Source organism: Staurois parvus, unplaced genomic scaffold (assembly GCF_062004578.1).
Source record: "Staurois parvus isolate SC_StPar_1 unplaced genomic scaffold, SC_StPar_1.0 ptg001980l, whole genome shotgun sequence".
NCBI lineage: Eukaryota > Metazoa > Chordata > Amphibia > Anura > Ranidae > Staurois > Staurois parvus.
Window position 1 is genome coordinate 117,427 of NW_028319776.1, and position 21,111 is coordinate 138,537.

Below are 21,111 nucleotides of genomic sequence, written 5' to 3' on the forward strand. Positions count from 1 at the left end.
CGTGCCAGAACTCCCAGGCGTACCCCCTTGCTGTCTCCAAAGAATAAGAAGAGTCGACTGCAGTATGCCAAAAGCCATGTGGACAAACCACAAAAGTTGTGGGATAGTGTTCTGTGGACTGATGAAACAAAATTAGAACTGTTTGGGCCCATGGATCAACGCTATGTTTGGAGGAGGAAGAACAAGGCCTATGATGAAAAGAACACCTTGCCTACTGTGAAGCATGGTGGAGGGTCAATCATGCTTTGGGGCTGTTTTGCTTCTGCAGGTACAGGGAAGCTTCAGCGTGTGCAAGGTACCATGAATTCTCTTCAGTACCAGGAGATATTGGATGGAAACGTGATGCAGTCCGTCACACACCTGAGGCTTGGGAGACGTTGGACCTTTCAACAGGACAATGATCCCAAGCATACCTCCAAGTCCACTAGAGCATGGTTGCAGAGGAAAGGCTGGAACATTTTGGAGTGGCCATCGCAGTCACCAGACTTAAATCCGATTGAGAACCTCTGGTGGGACTTAAAGAAAGCAGTTGCAGTGCGCAAGCCTAAGAATGTGACTGAACTGGAGGCCTTTGCCCATGAAGAATGGGCGAAGATACCCGTAGATCGCTGCAAGACACTTGTGTCAAGCTATGCTTCACGTTTAAAAGCTGTTATAACTGTAAAAGGATGCTGTACTAAGTACTAAGATTGAATGTCACTTGGGGGTTGAATAAAACTGATAATGCTGTGAGCACAGAAAAGACATTTGTGGTTATTTCATTATAACTGTTATGTTATATTTGTCTGACCTACAAGTGCCTCTTTAATGTAAATGTAAGCAAGATGACTGAATGATCAAAAGCAATGTCAAACTGGCCAAAACACTCAATTTCAGTGGGGGTTGAATAATTTTGGACACAACTGTATGTTGTATATTCTGTAGTGTAATTTGTTGGTGTATCTAAAGGAGAGGTAGAACTTTCATTTATGCTGCTCCCTGATGTTGGATTGGTGGTGTCTTCTGGATAGCCAGTAGAGATTCCTGGGCTCGTTGTGGTTGTGCTTAGAAGAGTAGTTGCTGTGGTAATGCTTGTGGCATTATCGCTAGTGTAGCCTCCTGTGGTTGTGACATTATCACTAGTATAGCCTCCTGTGGTTGTGACATTATATGTTGTATACTCTGTAGTATAATTCTTTAGTGTTGTATCTACCAAAGGAGAGGTGGTACTTTAATTTATGTTGTTCCCCAATGTTGTATTGGTGGTGTCTTCTGGATAGTCAGTAGAGAGTCCTGGACTTGCTGCAGTCATGGTTGGATAGGTAGTTGTGTTAGTGGTTGGTGTTGTAGTAATGTTTGTGACATTATCACTAGTGTAGCCTTCTGTGGTTATATATGTTGTATATTCTGCAGTATAATTCCTCGGTGTGGCAGCATTCTGTGTTGAATGCATAGAAGGAGAGATGGTGCTTTCATTTATGTTGTTCCTCAATGTTGTATTGGTGGTGTCTTCTGGATAGCCAGTAGAGATTCCTGGGCTCGTTGTGGTTGTGTTTAGAAGAGCAGTTGCTGTGGTAATGCTTGTGAAATTATCACTAGTGTAGCCTCCTGTGGTTGTGACATTATATGTTGTATACTCTGTAGTATCATTCTTTGGTGTTGTATCTACTGAAGGAGAGGTGGTACTTTCATTTATGTCACTCCCCAATGTTGTATTGGTGGTGTCTTCTGGATAGTCAGTAGAGAGTCCTGGACTTGCTGCAGTCATGGTTGGATAGGTAGTTGTGTTAGTGGTTGGTGTTGTAGTAATGTTTGTGAAATTATCACTAGTGTAGCCTTCTGTGGTTATATATGTTGTATATTCTGTAGTGTAACTTGTTGATGTATCTAAAGAAGGAGAGGTAGAACTTTCATGTATGCTACTCCCTGATGTTGCATTGGTGGTGTCTTCTGGATAGTCAGTAGAGATTCCTGGGCTCATTGTGGTTGTGTTTAGAAGAGCAGTTGCTGTGGTAATGCTTGTGTCATTATCACTAGTGTAGCCTCCTGTGGTTGTGACATTATATCTTGTATACTCTGTAGTATCATTCTTTGGTGTTGTATCTACTGAAGGAGAGGTGGTACTTTCATTTATGTTGTTCCCCAATGTTGTATTGGTGGTGTCTTCTGGATAGTCAGTAGAGAGTCCTGGACTTGCTGCAGCCATGGTTGGAAAGGTAGTTGTGTTGGTTGGTGTTGTAGTAATGTTTGTGACATTATCACTAGTGTAGCCTTCTGTGGTTATATATGTTGTATATTCTGTAGTGTAATTTGTTGGTGCATCTAAAGAAGGAGAGGTAGAACTTTCATTTATGCTGCTCCCTGGTGTTGCATTGGTGGTGTCTTCTGGATAGCCAGTAGAGATTCCTGGGCTTGCTGTGGTTATGTTTAGAAGAGCAGTTGCTGTGGTAATGCTTGTGACATTATCACTAGTGTAGCCTCCTGTGGTTGTGATATTATATGTTGTATACTCTGTAGTATAATTCTTTGGTGTTGTATCTACGGAAGGAGAGGTGATATTTTCATTTATATCGTTCCCCAATGTTGTATTGGTGGTGTCTTCTGGATAGTCAGTAGAGATTCCTGGACTTGCTGCAGTCATGGTTGGAAAGGTAGTTGTGTTAGTGGTTGGTGTTGTAGTAATGTTTGTGACATTATCACTAGTGTAGCCTTCTGTGGTTATATATGTTGTATATTCTGTAGTGTAATTTGTTGGTGTATCTAAAGAAGGAGAGGTAGAACTTTCATTTATGCTGCTCCCTGATGTTTCATTGGTGGTGTCTTCTGGATAGTCAGTAGAGATTCCTGGGCTCATTGTGGTTGTGTTTAGAAGAGCAGTTTTTGTAGTAATGCTTGTGACATTATCACTAGTGTTGCTTTCTGTGGTTATATATGTTGTATATTCTGTAGTGTAATTTGTTGGTGTATCTAAAGAAGGAGAGGTAGAACTTTCATTTATGCTGCTCCCTGATGTTGCATTGGTGGTGTCTTCTGGATAGTCAGTAGAGATTCCTGGGCTCATTGTGGTTGTGTTTAGAACAGCAGTTGCTGTGGTAATGCTTGTGGCATTATCACTAGTGTAGCCTCCTGTGGTTATATATGTTGTATACTCAATAGTGTGATTCGTTGGTGCATCTAAAGGAGTGGTAGAACTTTCATTTATGCTGCTCCCTGATGTTGCATTGGTGGTGTCTTCTGGATAGTCAGTAGAGATTCCTGGGCTCGTTGTGGTTGTGTTTAGAAGAGCAGTTTCTGTGGTAATGCTTGTGGCATTATGACTAGTGTAGCCTCCTGTGGTTGTGACATTATATGTTGTATACTCTGTAGTATAATTCTTTGGTGTTGTATCTACTGAAGGAGAGATGGTACTTTCATTTATGTTGTTCCCCAATGTTGTATTGGTGGTGTCTTCTGGATAGTCAGTAGAGATTCCTGGGCTTGCTGCAGCCATGGTTGGAAAAGTAATTGTGTTAGTGGTTGGTGTTGTAGTAATGTTTGTGACATTACCACTAGTGTAGCCTTCTGTGGTTATATATGTTGTATATTCTGTAGTGTAATTCTTTGTTGCATCTAAAGAAGCAGTGGTAGAACTTTCATTTATGCTGCTCCCTGATGTTGCATTGGTGGTGTCTTCTGGATAGTCAGTAGAGATTCCTGGGCTCGTCATGGTTGTGTTTAGAAGAGTAGTTTCTGTGGTAATGCTTGTGGCATTATCACTAGTGTAGCCTCCTGTGGTTGTGACATTATACGTTATATATTCTGAAGTATAATTCTTTGATGTAATATCTACAAAAGTTGAGGTGGTACTTTCATTCATGCTGCTCCCCAATGTTGTTCCGGTGGGAACATCTGGATAGTCAGTAGAGATTCCTGGGCTTGTTGTGGTGATGGCTGCAAGAGTAGTTGTGTTTGTGGTCGGTGTTGTGGTGATGTCTGTGACATTATCACTATAGCCTCCCGTGGCTGTGATATTATATGTTGTATACTCTGTAGTATCATTCTTTGGTGTTGTATATACAGAAGGAGAGGTAGAACTTTCATTTATGCTGCTCCCTGATGTTGCATTGGTGTTGTCTTCTGGATAGCCAGTAGAGATTCCTTGGCTCGTTGTGGTTGTGTTTAGAAGAGCAGTTTCTGTAGTATTGCTTGTGGCATTATCACTAGTGTAGCCTCCTGTGGTTGTGACATTATATGTTGTATACTCTGTAGTATCATTCTTTGGTGTTGTATCTACTGAAGGAGAGGTAGAACTTTCATTTATGCTGCTCCCTGATGTTACATTGGTGGTGTCTTCTGGATAGCCAGTAGAGATTCCTGGGCTCATTGTGGTTGTGTTTAGAAGAGTAGTTTCTGTGGTAATGCTTGTGGCATTATCACTAGTGTAGCCTCCCGTGGTTGTGACATTATATGTTGTATACTCTGTAGTATCATTCTTTGGTGTTGTATATACAGAAGGAGAGGTAGAACTTTCATTTATGCTGCTCCCTGATGTTACATTGGTGGTGTCTTCTGGATAGCCAGTAGAGATTCCTGGGCTCGTCGTGGTTGTGTTTAGAAGAGTAGTTTCTGTGGTAATGCTTGTGACATTATCACTAGTGTAGCCTCCCGTGGTTGTGACATTATACGTTATATATTCTGTAGTATAATTCTTTGATGTAATATCTACAAAAGTTGAGGTGGTACTTTCATTCATGCTGCTCCCCAATGTTGTTTCGGTGGGAACATCTGGATAGTCAGTAGAGATTCCTGGGCTTGTTGTGGTGATGGCTCCAAGAGTAGTTGTGTTAGTGGTTGGTGTTGTGGTAATGTCTGTGACATTATCACTATAGCCTCCCGTGGCTGTGATATTATATGTTGTATACTCTGTAGTATCATTCTTTGGTGTTGTATATACAGGAGAGGTGGAACTTTCATTTATGTTGTTCCCTGATGTTGCAATGGTGGTCTCTCCTGGATAGTCAGTAGAGATTCCTGGGCTCGTTGTTGTGTTTAGAGGAGTAGTCGTGTTAGTTGGTAACGCTGTGGTATTTTTTGTGATATAATCACTAGTGTAACCTTTTGTCGTTGTGGCATTATGTGTTGTATATTCTGTAGTATAGTTCCTTGGAGAAGTGGCATTTTGCGTTGTATATAAAGAAAGAGAAGCAGTAGTTCTGGTTACAATATCCATTGAAGTTGCTATGGTGGTGTAGGTGAGATTTTCGGGCGTGGCTGTGGTGTTTTTTGGATTTTCTTTGTTTGCTTCATTTATTCCCAGTCCGATGATAACAATCATAATAATTAAAAGAACAGAGATAGTTATCCAATAGAAGTATTTCTGAAAGACATAAAGAGCATTTGACGAATCTGTTATACAGAGATGATGGCATTCCTCATTGTGTAATACTAAGAGACCATAAAAGCAATATAAATCTGAAACATTGAGAACTTCATTGAAGTTTCATTAAAAAAAATCAAAGCATTTGGCAAAATTCAAAAGTCAATGGGGAAGGGTAAATTAATGTTGGTGGTTTTTACTTTTAGGGATTCTGTGCTTTTCATCTCTCCTTAGGGTAGAGGAGGCTTCTTTCAGCCATGCCAAACCTGATCTTGTGCCAAAATAAGCCTCTCAGGAACATCAGGTAAAATATTACAGAACACAGAATGCCTAAGGCTGTCCATAGATTATGCAATTATGCAGAATAATTTTATTCCCCCATCATCACAGCCAGTGTTGATGGGGGAATCCTTCCCCCTGAGCTATTGTATTCTGATAGCGGGAGGTTCCCCACCATCAGAATACAATGATTACTGCTGCCGACTATAGCGAAAAAAACAAAAAACAACAGGCTGGCTGCACTGAAGTCGATTGATAGATCAGTGTCAGCAGGGCTGTGCATAATGGGGGACCACCAGTCCTCCTGTACAGGGCCCAGGACAGCAGGTGGGCCCAAGCAGCTGGGTGAATCGAATATGGGCAGGGAGGGTGATCGCATAGGAAGGCAGAGGGGGTAATTCCTGGAACCAATCCCCTATATGCCTCTCTCTGAAGCAACTGAAAGCTGGATTCTTCTCCTCTCCCTCTGGCTGGCTTTCAGCTGCTGCAGGGAGAGCCATACAAGGGACTGGTTCCAGTGACTGCACCCCACCACCACCAATCTCATCACGGTCCCTGTGCACCATACATTTCCCAACGATTGTGCCCAGGCCCCCACTCAGTGCCCCAGTCCTGTAGTCCTGCCGGCTTCCCTCCTCTCCTTCCCACCGGCAGCTGCAAGCACACAATAAGATCCTTCAGGATGTAGAGTGGGTGAAGGGTCCCGTAAATTTGTATATTTACCAGCCCCTTTCTTTCCTGAATGAATACAATGAGTGATCGGTACCGATCACTCACTGTGTTCATTCATAACGGAAGCATAGTAAACTGTATTCATTTGAAGGAGGGCCTGTCATGTTGGCTGTATGGGGCCCCTTGGTTTCTACCAGCAGCCCTGAAGGTCAATACACCCAGCCTGGCCATAGATGGATTTTAATTCATCCTGTTCATTCTGAACCAGACAAATGTAGATCCATCTATGTCTGGCCTAACACTAAACCTAAAGCTAGCTCTAAGGCAGGTCATAGACGAGTCGAAAACCAAATGTTCTGTCGATCAAAAGATGAAAATGTTGCATACGATTGTGCCATAATTTTTTTAATTTCTCGAAACAAAATCCAGCTGGATTAGATGAGGCACTTTTGATTGCGACAAGAAGATTCCGTGTTGCAGCTGGCACACTAATGATGTAGAAAACAAACAACTAAAAATCTTTGTTTGTTTTTCGACTCGTCTATGGTGTCAGGGCTCTGGGTATGACCAGAAATGTGTGGACTGACACAGGGAAACGCAGACTTCAGGTATAGCGTGAATAAGACAATTTATTAAGACTAAACAAAACATAAACGCAGTGCAAGACTAAACATAAACACAGTGCAAAGAAACCAAACCTCCAACAGATAACAATAGGAACAATACTAAGCGTAGTCGGGTGGGCCGGGTCGGTAGCAAACGGGCAGGCAGGGCACAAGGAGCAGGCGGAAGAGTAGTCAGGAATAGCCGAGGTCAGGACAGGCGGAGTTCATTCAGAGTCAGGGATCAAAGCAGAATCTGGATCAGGCAGGAAGCAGACAGGATGCAGGTACAGGGGCTCATGGGAAACATACACCAAGCACTGACTGCAGGTCTGGCCATTCCTTAAATACACCTCCTGCAATCAGCCTCAGGTGTTTGGCTGATTGCAGGAGTGAGCTTCTGGTTGCTGAGAGCACCTGCTGGCCAGCCCTGGTACTGCAGCCCACAAGGCAGGTGAGTCCCACTACTATTGGCGAGTCCATTCCTGACATATGGCCTGCATACATATAGTATAACACTAATCTACACGGCTTTGTTGGTAAGCAAAGGGGTGAGATTACCAACTTTAGGATTTTCATTAGGGTTGGCTTTGTATATCACACTATCCACCAATATACAACAAACTGAAAGTAGAACTACAGGCAAAACTTGTTTTTTGTTGTCATTTTGTATAGCATAAGGGAAGGTTATAACCCCTCTCAGATTATTTGTTGTCATCTGTGTCCCATTGGGGAGATTTCCCTTTACATCCTAGTCTCATAGCCAACAGGAAATGAGGGAACATCCCTGCAAATTCATGGAATACCTTGGGGACCCCCAGGCCACCAGAACCAGTGTCCCCATTGACACTTTTCTGGGGAGAACCCAAACTTTGGGGGTTTTCTTTTACTTTCACTTTCAATGATAATGGTAAACAGGACAAATAGAGGGTGAATCTACCTAACGGAGACACAGACAGCAATAGAAACCTGATAGGTGTTCTAATCCATTTCCATTGAATACAAAACTAAAAAAAAATAAAGTTTTGCTTTTAGTTATACTTTAGTAACATATAAAGTATATATCTGGAATATATCTGGATTAGTCCACCCAAACCTCCAGAAGCCAAGTCATTCATTTAGAGGCAATATCACTAAAGGCAGTAAATGACAGCTTCCTGCCGGCTTGTATCACATTGTAAGCAAAGAAGTGGAGATTCCAGAGAAGTCATTGACTCTGTATGATCAAAGATGGCAGCTCATTTGCAATAGTCGTAATGGTGGGCAAGGTTAGTTATAGCAGTGGTCATCGTATTTGGGGCCCATTGGGGAGTCAATCATCGTGTTTGATAATGAAAGCCCTCTGTTTCTTCCTGTACCAAATTGTGTTGTAATTGTATTGTCTCCCTTCATTTTGTAAAGCGATGTGCAACCTGTTGGTGCTATATAAATCCTGTATAATAATAATAATCCATATTACCCAATTGTGTCCTTGACATTGTATTGAACCTCCATTCACATTTAAGCGTTGTGTATGTAAGCGATCTTGAGGCCTTTTTTGCACATTTATTTAAGTGTAAAGTCCCATTCAAGAGCTTATTTGGGGTAGGATCATACGTTTTGGGCCCAAGGGAGGCTAGAGAGCCTCTGAAAAAAATGCACAAAATGAAAACTTTTGTGCATTTTTCCCATTTCTGTTGAAGTCAATGGAGCCAAAAATGCCTCATACTGCTTCAAAAGTAGCTCATGTTCTTTATCAATTTTAGTCATTGAGTGACATTTATTTATTTATTTATTTATTTATGTATTTATTTATTTGCTAAATGAGTTTTACAACAGTGTCTCTGTGTTTATGTACAATGTGATTTTTTTTTTTCTTTTTTTTATGAACAGGTAACACGGGTAATATGTAACCAATTGTCTAGACAGCGCTTTCACCAAGAGATACATACAATAAATGATAATGTATCACAACGAAAAAACAATACTTCTTAAAAAAAAAATTAATCTACAATATGCTGTGTCAATTCATCAAAGTATTGTAATAAATAATGTAAAACATATTAAATAAATAAAGTGTTCAATACATAATGTGCAAATTCCAAAGCTGCAAAGTAAAGAGAAAAACTAAATTATCCTCCCTGGCGGTACTCCCGAGTGTGGCTTGAGGTTAGTTTTCAGTACCAAAAGTGGTAACCCTCAGGATTACACTGTAGTGTAACTTACTTTGTCCTGAGATCCCCCGATGTCCTCCTGCTGTGTCCTCCGGCCGATGTCTTCCCGCTGTGTCCTCCGGCCGATGTCTTCCCGCTGTGTCCTCCGGCCGATGTCTTCCTGCTGTGTCCTCCGGCCAATGTCTTCCCGCTGTGTCCTCCTGCTGTGTCTTCCAGTCAATGTCCTCCTGCTGTGTCCTCTGGCCGATGTCTTCCCTCTGTGTCCTCCTGCTGTGTCTTCCGGTCAATGCCTTCCTGCTGTGTCTTCCGGCCGATGTCTTCCCGCTGTGTCCTCCGGCCGATGTCTTCCCGCTGTGTCCTCCGGCCAATGTCTTCCCGCTGTGTCCTCCGGCCGATGTCTTCCTGCTGTGTCCTCTGGCCGATGTCTTCCCTCTGTGTCCTCCTGCTGTGTCTTCCGGTCAATGTCCTCCTGCTGTGTCCTCCGGCCGATGTCTTCCCGCTGTGTCCTCCGGTCAATGTCCTCCTGCTGTGTCCTCTGGCCGATGTCTTCCCGCTGTGTCCTCCAGCTGTGTCCTCTGGCCGATGTCTTCCTGCTGTGTCCTCCTGCTGTGTCTTCCGGTCAATGTCCTCCCGCTGTGTCCTCCAGCCGATGTCTTCCCACTGTGTCCTCCTGCCGATGTCTTCCCACTGTGTCCTCCTGCCGATGTCTTCCCGCTGTGTCCTCCTGCAGATGTCTTCCCGCTGTGTCCTCTGGCCGATGTCTTCCCGCTGTGTCCTCCGGCCAATGTCTTCCCGCTGTGTCCTCCTGCTGTGTCCAACGGTCAATGTCCTCCTGCTGTGTCCTCCGGACGATGATTTCCCACTGTGTCCTCCTGCCGATGTCTTCTCGCTGTGTCCTCCCACTGTGTCCTCCAGCCGATGTCTTCCTGCTGTGTCCTCCCGTTGTGTCCTCCAGCCGATGTCTTCCTGCTGTGTCCTCCCGCTGTGTCCTCCGGCCGATGTCTTCCTGCTGTGTCCTCCCGCTGTGTCCTCTGGCTGATGTGTTCCGGCTGTGTCCTCCGGCCAATGTCTTCCCGCTGTGTCCTCCTGCTGTGTCCAACGGTCAATGTCCTCCTGCTGTGTCCTCCGGACGATGATTTCCCACTGTGTCCTCCTGCCGATGTCATCTCGTTGTGCCTTCCCACTGTGTCCTCCAGCCGATGTCTTCCTGCTGTGTCCTCCCGCTGTGTCCTCCCGCTGTTGTCCTCCGGCTGATGTCCTCCGGCTGATGTCCTCCGGCTGATGTCCTCCGGCTGATGTCCTCTGGCATTCGTCTTCCGGGTTCCCTTCCCTGCGAGCATCTCGATGCAGGGTGGAAGAAGCGGTGGGAGATTCAAAAAAAGTAAAAACATAACCTACACACAATACATTGTAATCTGTTAGGATGACATTACTGTATCAAACCATTTCCCCTCAGTTTTGTCCCGAGTGCATTGTTCTGAGCCCTGCCTGCATTTTTACTGTTCTTTTTGCCTGGAAACTGAGAAACGTCCATGGCATCCAAAAAGCGTCCCTTTAGGTCAAAAGCGGTTTTAGACCGGCTAGAGAACAGCGATAGTAAATCAGAACCACTTGCAGAATTGAGTGATAATGATTGGTGGGGGAAATTCCTCATCAGACACTGAAAATGATTCTGCGACTGAGCTCAGCGATGTGCGAACTTGGCGCTATATTTCACATTTCAGTGTTTTTGGTTTGATTATATTATTGAATTACATTTATTATTATTATATTATTATTTTTTATAAATATTTATTATATTATAATTTATGATTTCGTGTTTCAAACTTTATCCTCCCCGCGATGTTTACTAGACTCTTGTTCAGACAGATTTCAATGAGTTATTCCTAAAAATTACAGGCCGACAATAAAAAACAACAAATTTCCATGAAAAACAATGTACTGTTTTAACATTTAAATATAGTGACATAATCAGAGTGCCAGGGAGGTTAAAGTGCCCCATGCTAGAGATATTTCTACAAACGTCCCAGACAATTGTGCTAAAAGAATCTTCCCTGTGCCAGTATGAATTTTCCCTCAGAACAGTGTCCAATGCAGAAAAATGAAACTTTAAAAGCTTGATAAGTGCATGAGCTCCCACAATCCACAAATGATTTCAGTGTCCACCACAGATGTGCCATCCAACAACAATCAATATAATTAGAGATGAGCGAATCGAACCAGGCGAACCGGAATTCGAGTCGAATTTCAGGAAATATTCGATTCGCGGCGAAACCGAAATTTTGCCTACTTCGGGTGCGCGAATCGAACATTTCCCGATCAGCCGGCAAAAGTGTCCCTGCAATGAGCTCCGCTATTTCTGACAGTTCTCTGACAGAAGGAACACATGTTTAGCGGTTGAAACATTGTATCTATTAGTTTACATTTAGGATACAGATGTTTCAACCGCTGTACATGTGAAGAAGCTGTGAGAGAACTGTCAGAAATAGAGGAACTCTGCACATACACTTTTTGCCGGCTTGGAATTATTCTTCTTTTCATCCTACTTCTTCTTCTTCTTCATCTTCATCCTCAGAAGAAGAGGATGAGGATGAGGATGAAGAAGAAGAAGAAGAAGTAGGATGAAAAGAAGAATAATTCCAAGCCGGCAAAAAGTGTATGTGCAGAGTTCCTGGATCCATTTATGGAAACAAATACATACAATGTTTCAACCGCTGTATGGAAGGACAGTCCCAGAACTGTCATAAATAGTCTATTTCTGACAGTTCTATGACATTCCCTCCATACAGCGGTTGAAACAGCTGTATGGAGTGAATGTCCCAGAACTGTCAGAAATAGACAGAAACTGTCACAGAACTGTCCTTCTTCTCATCCTTCTCCTTCTTCTCATCCTTCTTCTCATCCTTCTTCTCATCCTTCTCCTTCTTCTCATCCTTCTTCTCATCCTTCTTCTCATCCTTCTCCTTCTTCTCATCCTTCTCCTTCTTCTCATCCTTCTCCTTCTCCTTCTTCTCATCCTTCTCCTTCTCCTTCTTCTCATCCTTCTCCTTCTTCTCATCCTTCTCCTTCTCCTTCTTCTCATCCTTCTCCTTCTCCTTCTTCTCATCCTTCTCCTTCTCCTTCTTCTCATCCTTCTCCTTCTCCTTCTTCTCATCCTTCTCCTTCTCCTTCTTCTCATCCTTCTCCTTCTTCTCATCCTTCTCCTTCTCCATCTTCTCATCCTTCTCCTTCTTCTCATCCTTCTCCTTCTCCATCTTCTCATCCTTCTCCTTTTCCTTCTTCTCATCCTTCTCCTTCTGCTTCTCCTTCTCCTTCTCCTTCTTCTCATCCTTCTCCTTCTTCTCATCCTTCTCCTTCTTCTCATCCTTCTCCTTCTTCTCATCCTTCTCCTTCTTCTCATCCTTCTCCTTCTCCTTCTTCTCATCCTTCTCCTTCTTCTTCTCATCCTTCTCCTTCTTCTTCTCATCCTTCTCCTTCTCCTCATCCTTCTCCTTCTTCTCATCCTTCTCCTTCTCCATCTTCTCATCCTTCTCCTTCTCCTTCTTCTCATCCTTCTCCTTCTTCTCATCCTTCTCCTTCTCCTTCTTCTCATCCTTCTCCTTCTCCTTCTTCTCATCCTTCTCCTTCTCCTTCTTCTCATCCTTCTCCTTCTCCTTCTTCTCATCCTTCTCCTTCTCCTTCTCCTCATCCTTCTCCTTCTCCTTCTCCTCATCCTTCTCCTTCTCCTTCTCCTCATCCTTCTCCTTCTCCTTCTCCTTCTCTTTCCTCATCTCCAAGGGCATTTAAATTAAAGGTACAGTGTTCTGCACTAATTTAAAGGCTCTCTGAAGCCTAGAAACCCTTTTTATAAGTCATCTTCGTAGCGAAGAAATTCGCATCGAATCGAATTTCACACTGGAATTCGCCGAATCAGCCGAATCGAATTTTTGAGAAATTCGCTCATCTCTAAATATAATCATTCACCGGAATTATTTGCTGGAAGCGTGGAACACTAGCTAAAGAGCATCCTCAAGAAACATCACTGGAAAAGCCACTTTTTGGAGCCACTATTGCCTTCTTAAGAACATCACAACCTCACAACAGCAACCTCAGGAAATGCTCACATTGCTTCATATTCCTCGGCTGCAACCGACACACACAAAAAATCTCTCTTTAATCAAGTTTCAGCTGCACTTCCTACTGCGAGCTCGAATTTTGTGTGCATGTTGACCTCACGTTCACAGAAGCCCTTCCCACGCGTTTTATCTCCTGACATCTTCAAAGGGCCCCTTCGGAATATGCACATTATGTATTGGACAATTTAATTGTTCATTTCTTATATGTTTTATAATATTTATTACTTGACACAGCATTATTTTGGATGAATTTTTTGAAGACATATTATTTGTTCATTGTGATGCATTATTAGTTATTGTGTATATCTCTTGGTGATAGCACTGTTTAGACCAGGGGTGGGCAAACTTTTTGACTTGAGGGCCGCAATGGGTTCATATATTGGACCCGGGGGCCGGACCAAGAGTAGATGAATGATGTGTATGTGTCATCCATAGTAAGTATAGTAATATTCCCCCATAGTAAGCATAGTAATTAATCCCCCATATAGTAATTAATCCCCCATAGTAATTCATCCCCCATATAGTAATTCATCCCCCATATAGTAATTCATCCCCCATATAGTAATTCATCCCCCATATAGTAATTCATCCCCCATATAGTAATTCATCCCCCATAGTAATTCATCCCCCATATAGTAATTAATCCCCCATAGTAATTCATCCCCCATAGTAATTCATCCTCCATATAGTAATTCATCCCCCATATAGTAATTCATCTTCCATATAGTAATTCATCCCCCATATAGTAATTCATCTTCCATATAGTAATTCATCCCCCATAGTAATTCATCCCCCATATAGTAATTCATCCCCCATAGTAATTCATCCCCCATATAGTAATTCATCCCCCCTATAGTAATTCATCCCCCATATAGTAATTCATCCCCCCTATAGTAATTCATCCCCCATAGTAATTCATCCCCCATAGTAATTCATCCCCCATATAGTAATTCATCCCCCATATTAAGTCCCCCCTGTGTCAATTCACTTACCGTTGCTCCGTGCGTTCCTCTCGCCGTGTGCCCGCGCCGTTCCGGTGTAGCATGAAAATCTGTCTCCTATGAGGATCTGTCCCCCTCGACGTATCTGCGCATGTGCCAGTTTCAGGCATTAGCAGCCGATCGGCGATCTCCGGCACATGCGCAGATACGTCGAGGGGGACAGATCCTCATAGGAGACAGATTTTCATGCTACACCGGTCTTCAGGGCGGACTGTGAGAGGAGCCTAGCTCCCCTCGCGTTCGTCACGCTGCCCCGCCTACACACATCCTGACAGCCATCCTGACAGTATCACGCTCCGCGGGCCGGATTAAAAGGTCCGCCGGGCCGTAGTTTGCCCATTGCTGGTTTAGACATTTGGTTATTCTTGGGTGTTTTTCATACATCTTACCGATAGCAGCTGCACCTTCATACACACCTCGAAGTATTGAGTGGTCAGTGGCACAGATTATTTTTATGATACAAAGGATAATATGTACCTTGTCTTCAGGTAAGGGGGGGCTTTCAGATATCTGAGCGCCCCTTTGTTCTAAAGGGTATTTCCAGATTCTGATAGGTCCACCTCAGAGACCACAAGATCCATGAGCCAGGCTTATGGGAAAGAGGTTCTTGTCCCTTCTAAATGGGGTAAAGTGCCATGTTGGGAAGGGGGAGGGTATGGATTTTGAAGGGAACCCATGTCATTTAACTTCCCTATCTAAAAGTATAACTAACGGGAATACATTTGTTTTTTATTTTTGGATACAGTGGAGGGGGATTAGAACACCGGTTAGTCCCCATTAGAGAGATTCACCATCTCTATTAGTCCTGTTTACCAATTTCATTTAAAGTGAAAGTAAATGAAAATTAAAAATTTTGGGTTGTCCTCAGAAAAGTAATAGAGGGCAAATCTTCCAATGGGGACGCTAGTTCTGGGGACCTGGAAGTCCCCAAAAAATTCCCTTAATTTGCAGGGATTTTTTTTAACTTCCTGTTTGGCTATGAGACAGGAAGTGAAGGGAAATCTCTGCAATGGGACCCAGATGGCGATAACAATTGACCAGGGTTATAACCCTTTCTTTCTCTATCCAAAAAAAATAAATTGCCTATATTTCTACTTTAAGGGTATGCTATAGATTATAAGGGGGACCCCACACTTTTTTTTTTTAAATTAGCTTTTATGGGGGACCCTGAAAATCTATACCGAACCCTTATCTAGATATACAGTCTTGGTGGCCAGGAAAGGAGGGGAAGCAGCACATTCTGAACAATACCAGACCACATGCCCTAAAGTAAAACAAGAAAGAAAACAGTGTGAGGTCTTGATAAGGGTCTTGTAAGGATTTTGAGAGGGACCCCGGGCAAAAAACAAAAAGGGGTCATGGGGTCCCTCCCAAAGCCCATATCAGACAACACTACAAGGGTAAGCCTGGAGTGGGGCTTTAAATCTCCACTGGCCACTGTTATAAAGTCAGACTGAACCTTCAGCTTCTGGTATTAGATCACAACTGGTCCTCTTAAGGGGATCACCAACCTGGAATGTACTCTTCTTGCCGGTATTCTCAGAAAAGCCTTCACTGTCCTCCTGAAAAATACAACAGAAGTGTCAGGAGCTGCAAAGGACTGATTTATGGTTTACATAAAAGGAAAGAGAAAAGAAAAAATAAAATATTACAGATTTAATCGTTGTCTATTTATTTTGTTGATTCTGACCCCCCCCTCTCCCCTTTGGCTCCGCCCTCTATATTTTCAGTAGATTTTTCTGATATATTGAAAAAAAATCTCAAGTTGCACCTTTTTGCTTTCTTACCACAATAGATAAAGCATTCATTAGTCCTTGTAGATACTCTGCACCAGCAGAGGGATCTGGTGGACGTCAAAGCTTGAGGAGGCATTACGGGTGTGAGGGCGCGAGATCTTCACTTCTGAGCATGCTCAGTCAGTGCAACTGTTAACAGTGTATAGCAATTTGACTGAAGTCACTGCTCCAGATGGAAGACATAAAGCTGAAGTTTAATTTGCCATCCCAGGTTCCTCCTTATTGACATGCTAATGACCATTTTAGATACAGCCTTTCTATTCTCATTACATACCTTTTTTTAGACCCAGTGATCTCTGCTCTTCACTATGCAATGCAGGGAGATCATAGCTGGTGGTATTTCTACTGCTTGTATATATGACAGCTTCCTGCTGTCAATGGCTCCTAAGGAAGCAGCGGGGTGCTGGCACCCACTGCTCCCCCAGCAACCACCATCAAAAGCACACCTTCCATAGCAACCGCCATCAAAAGCACATTGACTTACATTGCTGGGAATCCCCAGCCAGGTATGTAAAAGGGCCGGGGCAGTGGTGACATCACTTCCCAAATATGGCCAAAGGTCATATTTGGTGAATAATATCACCACTGTCCTGGCCTTTTCTAAGCTGATGACAGCTTGCAGAGCTGGTATGGAACTTGAGGGGGACCAGTTTTTTTGCATGGGTTCCTCCTTAAAGTTCATACCAGGCCTAAAGGACCTATTGGGGAACCCCCATACTACTTTTTTCTGGAGTGGATTTCCCTATTGACATCTGTATCAGACCCTCATCGAAGATAAGAGTCTGGTATAGATTAAGGTCATGGAAAAGGGAAAAGACCTGGAAGTCACACAAGTCGTGCAAAACCCTGTAAGAAGGTGTGGTTCCAACCAGGCCACACCCCCAATACATTTCACTCCGCCCACCAAACTTAGTCATTGGTAAGATTATGGTAATTCATGGCTGTCATGCTACTGTAGTAGACTGTGTACATCGTACAGATACACCACTTCACAGGCAGGGTCAGGGCATCCCCCAGGCATGGTCTTTAATGGATTTTTTGCATTTTTAAAGGTTCGCTTTAAGCCATACTAAAATGTCATTTATTTATTTTTTTAATGCATTTGCCCCCCCCCCCCCCCATGCTATTTATTTGTCTACCCCTTGCCTATTAGTGTACAAAATGGCCAGAATTTATTTTAACCATTTGTATCCCCATTGAATTTGATGGGATTCAGATGCTACACCTGAACTTTTCTCATGTTCACAGAACCCTGCCCAAACCCAGGAACCCAAGTTTTTCTGTCACGATATTCTTTGTTCTCCTGTGAATTTTTTTTTTTTCTGAGTCTCAATAGGTGATTGAGATAAAAACCTCAAACAGCATTTTTTATTTGCTGGTCCAAACCAATAAATCATAAATAAAATAAGGTTTATAAGGCATTTTGAGTGCGGTATGTGTAGCCCTTTGATTGGGAATACAAGGAACGTAGATAATATAATGTATATAATAATGTATATGTATCAGCTGCACAGATCAGATTTACATTCGTTGTGGTGGTGTCAGGGCGCCCCCTGCTGCTCCATATTGTCTCAACATCTCCCGATGAACTTGAAGTACCTTCACCATCACCTGTCCAGAGAAATAGAAATAAAACTTCATACATGCAAGGGGTTTACATGGAAAATGTAATAGCTGGTCAACTCTGTTTTTTGGGGGTCAATTTTATATAGTAGATATATTTGTAATTCTTTTGTATCTAACATTGCTTCTATGTATCCATCCACTAAAGCTGAAACAATATTCACTGCAGACTGGAGATGTCAAGCTAATCATTTTGTTTCATCCTGTTTGTTGTGTTGTGAAGGCCACACGCATTCTAAAAGAATTTTCTTTCAAAAATCAGAACTATTATTATTATTATTATTATTATAATACAGGATTTATATATTATTATTATAATACAGGATTTATATATTATTATTATTATTATTATTATATTACAGGATTTATATATTATTATTATAATACAGGATTTATATATTATTATAATACAGGATTTATATATTATTATTATAATACAGGATTTATATATTATTATAATACAGGATTTATATATTATTATTATTATAATACAGGATTTATATATTATTATAATACAGGATTTATATATTATTATAATACAGGATTTATATATTATTATTATTATAATACAGAATTTATATATTATTATTATAATACAGGATTTATATATTATTATTATTATAATACAGGATTTATATATTATTATAATACAGGATTTATATATTATTATAATACAGGATTTATATATTATTATTATAATACAGGATTTATATATTATTATTATACAGGATTTATATATTATTATTTTAATATAGGATTTATATATTATTATTATAATACAGGATTTATATATTATTATAATACAGGATTTATATATTATTATTATTATTATAATACAGGATTTATATATTATTATTATTATTATGATACAGGATTTATATATTATTATAATACAGGATTTATATATTATTATTATTATTATAATACAGGATTTATATATTATTATTATAATACAGGATTTATATATTATTATTATAATACAGGATTTATATATTATTATAATACAGGATTTATATATTATTATAATACAGGATTTATATATTATTATTATAATACAGGATTTATATATTATTATTATTATAATACAGGATTTATATATTATTATAATACAGGATTTATATAATATTATAATACAGGATTTACATATTATTATTATTATAATACAGGATTTATATATTATTATAATACAGGATTTATATATTATTATTATAATACAGGATTTATATATTATTATTATTATAATACAGGATTTATATAATATTATAATACAGGATTTATATATTATTATTATAATAATACAGGATTTATATATTATTATTATAATACAGGATTTATATATTATTATTATAATAATACAGGATTTATATATTATTATAATACAGGATTTATATATTATTATTATAATACAGGATTTATATAATATTATAATACAGGATTTATATATTATTATTATAATACAGGATTTATATATTATTATTATTATAATACAGGATTTATATATTATTATAATACAGGATTTATATATTATTATTATTATAATACAGGATTTATATATTATTATTATTATTATACAGGATTTATATATTATTATAATACAGGATTTATATATTATTATTATAATACAGGATTTATATATTATTATAATACAGGATTTATATATTATTATAATACAGGATTTATATATTATTATTATAATACAGGATTTATATATTATTATTATAATACAGGATTTATATAGCGCCAACAGTTTGCTCAGCGCTTACTAGGAATTTTCATTTGAATTTTGCAGTGGGCTGCAGCAATTTCTTGCGGCCTTCAGATTTGAGTGATTGGACATGATGGAAATTTTTTAAAATATAATCGAAAAAGAAATGAGCATGAGCTGGAAAGAAAAGACGATTTCCAGCCATGAAAATTCTTTTTAGTTGCAACATAGGGTAAATATGAAGAATTGGTTGGTCAGAATTCAAAATTAATTTGTTGATATTTAAACCCATATATGGCCTGCATTAGAATGATTCGTTTTCAGGATTAGCTTTGTATATTTGGATTTGTTTCATATATTTTTTATTTTCAAAATCTGAATTTTCAAAAGACTGCTATAATTATTCTATTCTATTTTATTCTATTCTAATTTTTCTATTCTATTTTATTCTATTCTAATTTTTCTATTCTATTTTATTCTATTCTTTTTTACTTTATTTCTATTCTATTCCTTTATTTTTTATTCTATTCTTTTCTATTTTGGTTTATTCTTATCTGGTCTATTCGATTCTTATATTTCTATTCTTTTCTGTTTTGTTCTTTTCTATTTTTTCCTATTTTATTCTATAACGCAGCCTAAGAAATCATCATCTCATTTCACATTTATACCTTACTGTATCTATAGCAATATGTTTCCATTTCAAACTCAAAGTAATTTTTAAATTCAAATTAATTTCAAATTCCTTTTCAAATTCAAATTCATTTTCAAATCTGAAAAAAAAAGCGTTTTCCTAAAATGTATTTAGGATTTGTTGAAATGTATTACTATTGTTATTCGGAAATTTGGATACATCTGAATAATAAAAAATAATGAAAAATGTCATCCAAATTTCAATTTTAAAACTAAAGGAATTGCACGTGTCGACTACGGACCTTTTACAACGGAATCCATGTCACCCCCATCGTCCTTTAATGATTCATTTGGGATTTGTATTCCGGACAGATCTTTGTTTTGTGGATCAGTTGTCGGCATCCCATTAGAGTGCCTTGAATCAAGGAAAGACGTTGTATCTGGTCCAGTGATTTGGAAGAGTTCTTGCGCCCCATGTTTATAATTGTCCTGGTTCTGGAGGTTCTGGATCTTCTCCTCAGAGGTTCTCCTCTCCGGGTCATCGGTCATCAGAATATCTTTCTTTCCTAGAAGCGGGCCAAGACAGAACTTGTATTGGTTTTAGGATTTATGAATGCTCTTTTTTCACGTCCTCGTCTGCCCAATAACCAAATTACTGAGTAATATTGATGTGAGCCCAGCTAACCTTATATAAAAAAACATCAGTGAGAAGAGTAAGGCCTGCAAGGACTGAGAAAATAGAAGGTCAAAGTTTAAATTTTCCAGATTTATATATAATAGAAGGAATTTATGAAGGTCAAAGTTTACATTTTCCAGATTTTTATATAATAGAAGGAATTTATTTATGAAGGTCAAAGTTTAAATCTTCCAGATTTCTATATAATAGAAGGAATTTATTTATGAAGGTCAAAGTTTAAATTTTCCAGATTTTTAAATAATAGAAGGAATTTATGAAGGTCAAAGTTTAAATTTTTCAGATTTTTATATAATAGAAGGAATTTATTTATGAAGGTCAAAGTTTAAATTTTCCAGATTTTTATATAATAGAAGGAATTTATTTATGAAGGTCAAAGTTTAAATTTTCCAGATTTTTATATAATAGAAGGAATTTATTTATGAAGGTCAAAGTTGAAATCTTCCAGATTTTTATATAATAGAAGGAATTTATGAAGGTCAAAGTTTAAATTTTCCAGATTTTTA

At 39.5% G+C, this 21,111-nt stretch overlaps 1 protein-coding gene across 1 annotated transcript in view; it reads right to left on the bottom strand.

Moving 5' to 3' along the window:
* Positions 1-21,111, bottom strand: part of LOC149433088 (uncharacterized) — a 28,328-nt gene that overhangs the window by 697 nt on the left and 6,520 nt on the right. Inside the window, 6 exon segments of the mRNA XM_089664667.1 lie at positions 961-4,148; positions 4,212-4,435; positions 4,514-5,335; positions 15,669-15,719; positions 17,479-17,564; positions 20,214-20,477. Of these exon segments, the coding sequence (XP_089520793.1) occupies positions 961-4,148; positions 4,212-4,435; positions 4,514-5,335; positions 15,669-15,719; positions 17,479-17,564; positions 20,214-20,477 (4,635 nt within the window).